Source organism: Typha angustifolia, chromosome 13 (assembly GCF_048772165.1).
Source record: "Typha angustifolia cultivar Huaian chromosome 13, ASM4877216v1, whole genome shotgun sequence".
In the NCBI taxonomy this organism is placed as follows: domain Eukaryota; kingdom Viridiplantae; phylum Streptophyta; class Magnoliopsida; order Poales; family Typhaceae; genus Typha; species Typha angustifolia.
Genome location: NC_133251.1, coordinates 1956845 through 1961666, shown reverse-complemented (window position 1 = coordinate 1961666; position 4822 = coordinate 1956845). Strand labels below are relative to the sequence as shown.

The 4822-nt window shown below is 48.9% G+C and overlaps 1 protein-coding gene across 1 annotated transcript; it reads right to left on the bottom strand.

Annotated features, from left to right (window-relative positions):
- Positions 1–371: 371 nt before the first annotated feature.
- On the bottom strand, positions 372–4240 carry LOC140773232 (probable LRR receptor-like serine/threonine-protein kinase At1g74360). Its single transcript, XM_073115708.1, has 2 exons — positions 3833–4240; positions 372–3741 (listed from the first exon to the last, which is right to left on the bottom strand). The coding sequence occupies exons 1-2, from the start codon at positions 3897–3899 to the stop codon at positions 545–547; spliced, it is 3264 nt and encodes a 1087-aa protein (XP_072971809.1). The 5' UTR covers positions 3900–4240; the 3' UTR covers positions 372–544.
- Positions 4241–4822: the final 582 nt, after the last annotated feature.

The window sequence follows — 4822 nt, the reverse complement described above, 5'->3', positions numbered from 1 at the left end:
GTGATGGGTCGGAATAAGAAATGTTCTTTATTTTTATAGACCATAGGGGTGTTGATGGGCCAGGCAGAGATTGCTTCACCAAATTGGATTTAGGCCCAAATTATGCTACGGAAGTTTGGATGATTATCAAGAAATACCTATAAATATATCTTAAAAGATTAATTAGACACCTCTGACTAATTGACTGCGTTAATAATAATAATAATAAAAATACTATTTTGCCTTTAATTGTTATCTCTTTCTCCTTTTTTTTTTGTAAGGTAAGTGTTATACAATTACAAGCAATATATATAAATAAAAGAGGTTAATATGTCGACGAGCTTCTTTTATTAATTATTCATTTTAAATACAAAGAAATTAAAACTCAAGCGTCTCAATAGATTCCATATATTAATAAAGGTTAAATGGTTAAGTTACACGAACACTTACAGTTTGTTTTGTGTAATTAGTTTGAAGAATTTGTTTCGTTGTGTATCTATCTACTTACACTCATGGGGTAATCAAAAATTAAAACTAGAATTAAAAAGAAAGAAGAAGAAAAATTCTATCTCTGATTACTACTACCCTCGTGGATGTGGAGCAACATTTGGAGCACCTCCCTAATATCCGGCCTATTTCCAGGCAACTCCGCCGTGCACTGTATCCCTACCTTCAGAAGCCCCCACATCTCCGCTCTCCCATCAAATCCTTCCATGTGTCCTTCCTCCTTAGCCACCCTCCTCCCCCACTCCACTAAGCATTCCTCCCCTCCATCCACCGCCCTCCTCCCTGTCGCCAACTCCATCGCCAGCACCCCGAAGCTATACACATCCCCTTTTGTCGTTGCTCGCCACGTCTGCCCATACTCTGGCGCCACATAACCCACTGTCCCTGCCACCACCGTGCTTACATGGCTCTCCCCATCCTCCACCGTCCGAGCAAGCCCGAAATCCGTCACTCGCGGCCTCCCGTCCCTATCTAGCAGCACGTTGCTCGCCTTCACATCCCGATGTACCACTGCCGGCTCGCACACATGGTGGAGGAATGCCAGCGCACGTGCCACCCCAATCGCCGTCCCCAGCCGCTCTGCACACCCGAATTGCACCCAATCTTCAAGCACCTCCTCCACGCTCCCCCCTTCCATGTACTCATACACCAGAAGCTTCACCGACCCAGAGATGCACCACCCGTAGAGGTGGACTAGGTTCGAGTGCGGCCAGCCTGACCCTGTTTGACCCGCTAACACCTCCATCTCTGCCATGAACTCCTTTTCCCCGCCTACCCCAAGGGTTTCCAACTTCTTCACCGCCACGAGTCGCCCATCAGGGAGAACCCCTCGATACACAGTGCTGTATCCCCCTCTCCCGATTATGAGGGCTTCTGAGAAGTTCTCTGTGGCCGTCACAATGTCTCTGTAGGTGAAGGCGGTCTTGTCTAATTGAAAGATCTTGACCTCATCCGACAATGTCAATGAGCTGGTTGCCGATGTGGATGGGGAGGACCCCACCATGTCACTACGACGCTTAGTGATGTCGAGAAGGAACTCATCTGGGTAGGGATCTGAATCCATGGTGTGGTCAACCGGGGTGCGAATCCTCAGGCAAAGGATGAAGGATATGACCCCACAGGCGAGGAAGGTGGCGGTGAGAGCGATGAAGAGCCAAAATACCACCACGCGCCACCAAGTCCCATGGCGAACAACCAATGAGATGCTAGTGGACGGGGGCGGGGGAGGATAGGAGCTACGAGAGCTATAGGAGATGAGGGGGTCGCCGAGGAAGCTGTCGTTGTCGAAGGTCGCCAACTGTCCAGTCTCGGGGACAACACCGGAGAGAAGAGGGTTGTAGGAGATGTTGAACTTGCTCAGCTCAGAAAGTTGGTTCAAGCTCATCGGGAACTCGCCGGAGAAGTTGTTCCTAGAGAGATCTAGGTTGTTGAGGCACCGGATCGAGCCGATCTCCGATGGGATTTGGCCGGAGAAGAGGTTGCGAGAGACATTGAGGACGACGAGCGGGAGGGAGGCAATCTCTGTCGGGAGGCCGCCGGAGAGCTGGTTGTCGTCAAGATGGAGAAGGCTAAGGAACCGCATGTTACCGATCTCCGGTGGCACCTCACCAGAGAGTAGATTTCCGGTGAGTTGGAGGTACCCGGAGATCCTTAGGGTTCTCACTTGCGAGGTGGAGTTCATGCAGATAGGGATGATACCATATCCCTTTAAGATTCGATCCCACGTTGTCTGACAGCTCTTCGGAGTCAGCAGCGTATAGAGGAAGCTAAACGGTGGGTAATTCACCGGGATCCACCGCTTCATCGACAAGCACTCGCCGGATAAGCCGCCGACATTAAAATCCTGACGATTTGCCTGGAAGGTCGGGTTTGGATCTTTCCCTACACGTGTGATCTCCGATGGGATTCGACCAGAGATCCTATTTGCAGCGAGGTTGAGCCAGAGCAAGCTGCTACAATTTCCGATCTCCGGCGGAATCTCGCCGGAGAGCAAGTTGTTCGCCAATGTCAGCCAGAGGAGCGACTTGAGCTTCCCCAACTCCGGCGGGATCCTGCCGGTGAGCCTATTGTAAGAGAGATCTAGCGCCTGCAGCCCAACGATGCTACCGAACTCCGGCGGGATGCCCCCAGAAAAATTGTTGTACGCTAGCACCAAGAACTTAATATTCGGCATCGCCGCGATCTCGACAGGAAGCTCGCCGGAGAAGTTGTTGAAGCTGAGGTCAAGCGTGAGGAGGTCGGGCAGCTTCAGTACCCCGGAGCTCTGGATTCCTCCGGTGTAGTAGTTCCCATGGAGCAACAGGAATTGTAACTTAACGAATCTTCCAAAGATCCCCTGTATCTCCAGGCCAAAATTATTCTTGGTGAGGTCGAGAAAGATTAGCTCTTTGCAATTGAGAAGCTTCTCCGGTATCTTCCTATCGAATCTGTTGCTCCCCAAGAAGAGTCTTTGCAGCATAGCAAGCTCGCCGATGCTGGAAGGGATCGCGCCAGAGAAGTTATTATTCCACAGGTTCAAGAGCTTTAGCTTCGAGCAGTTGGCGACCGAGTCCGGCAGCTCGCCGGCGAGCTTGTTGGACGAGAGGTCCAAAAATTCCAGCGAGCAATTCGACGGAAACGTCTCCGATAAGATCTCCCCGGTCAGATTGTTCTCCGCCACCGAGAATTCCCGTAGCTTAGCGAACCCCTTCCAGATTTCTCCGGTGAACTTATTGGTGCTCAGGTCGAGGTACTGGAGATTCGGGCACTCGTCGAAGGAACCGGTGATCTCGCCGGTGAAGTTGTTCGCGGAGATATTTAGCAGGACGAGGTTCGCGCACATTGCCTGGAATTTCCCCCTGATCTCTCCCTCGAATCGGTTCGACGTAAGGTCGACGACCTGCAGATTGACTAGTCTGGTGAGGTTGAGTTCCCCGCCGAGGAGGTTGTGGGAGATGTTGAGGTATCGAAGCCCGCCACATTCGTTAAGGTCCTTCGGAAGGCGGCCGTCAATGGTGTTCTCCGACAGGTCTAGACGCTCAAGCTCAGTGAGGTTGGAAAGCCCCACGAACATCGGGCCGGAGATGCTCGAGTTGGACAGGTCGATGCCGGTGACCCGGCCGTCGTCATTGCACGTGACGCCGGGCCACCGGCACGGGGAAGGATCCGACTCGTTCCACCGCGCATACCCGCCGCTGTATATCTTATTGTTGCTCTGGAGGAAGTGCTTGAGCTTAACGACAACCTCCTTATCACCAAATCCGGCGATCCCCCGACCTAGTTAAAAAAAAAAAAAATTCGCGCCGTGCTTACGAAAACAACAACTACACGACGCAAGAACAATCAAGAACAAGAAGTTATAACATACCAGCGAGAAAGATTAAGAAGAGCAAAACAACAACAGGGCTCGAGAGCCCGGCTTCCTTCTCCGACATGTCCCAGCTCCTGCTACCATCTATACCCCTCACTCAACCCGTAAAACCAACAAGCTTTCTTCCAAGAATCTTATCAAACCCCTAGCCAAGAAGCAAGGTTCGTCGTTCTTCCTTCCCCTCAGATTTCTTTTTCAATGATCCATCTCAGTTGAACATTCGGCTCTGCTAGTCAAAAATTTGACTCCCGACCGTTCTTCGGTTGCAATAGGAGAGCGCCGCCCTTATTGACGAACCCCAGATCTGGGACTTTTTCTTTTCCCTCTCTCTCTCTCTCTCTCCCGTCAAGGAAAGGTAAAGATAATAAGCAAGGAGATGAATAGTATTCGGAAGGAGCAGTGAAAATACTTAGGTCTGTCCCCCCATTTTGGGCTTCCCCACTTAACTTTAATAATTACCTTCTAGAATATAAATATATATATAACCAAAAAAAAAAAAAAAGAAGCAGTGAGTCAATCCAAAGGGCTTTATTCTCAATCCACAAAGATGTTATCAACCTTTCAGATGGAGACTTCTCCGGTCCGGTCTTGCACCATAGATAGGATTGGTATCAAAAGAATGAAACGAATCTTTTGCTTTCAGATATAAACCTGAAAATTACTTAAATGAATTAATATATTCCTTCATTGAACTCGAATTTGATACTACTATTGAAATTCAAACACATTATTCATGTGCATGCCGAGAGAGAGAGAGAGAGAGAGACAGAACAAGAGTTCACCGTGTACCTAAAAATTCTTTCTTCAACCTCTTTTTTCTGTCTTTCAACTTTGTACTACTATCTTTTACATCAATCTTGGAAATATGCCTACCTGTAGGATTATATTATATAGTCGTTAGGATCACTTTGAAATTTCGAAACACAGTTGACTGCTAATTAGTCGACTACAGCTAATTAGTCTAAACCATCCCTGCCTAAATACTTA

Excerpts from the sequence above, each read along its gene's own strand:
- LOC140773232 (XM_073115708.1), bottom strand. The coding sequence starts at position 3,899 with ATGTCGGAGAAGGAAGCCGGGCTCTCGAGCCCTGTTGTTGTTTTGCTC. Across the intron at positions 3,742-3,832 it reads CTTCTTAATCTTTCTCGCTG|GTCGGGGGATCGCCGGATTT; the intron begins GTATGTTATAAC and ends TTTTTTAACTAG.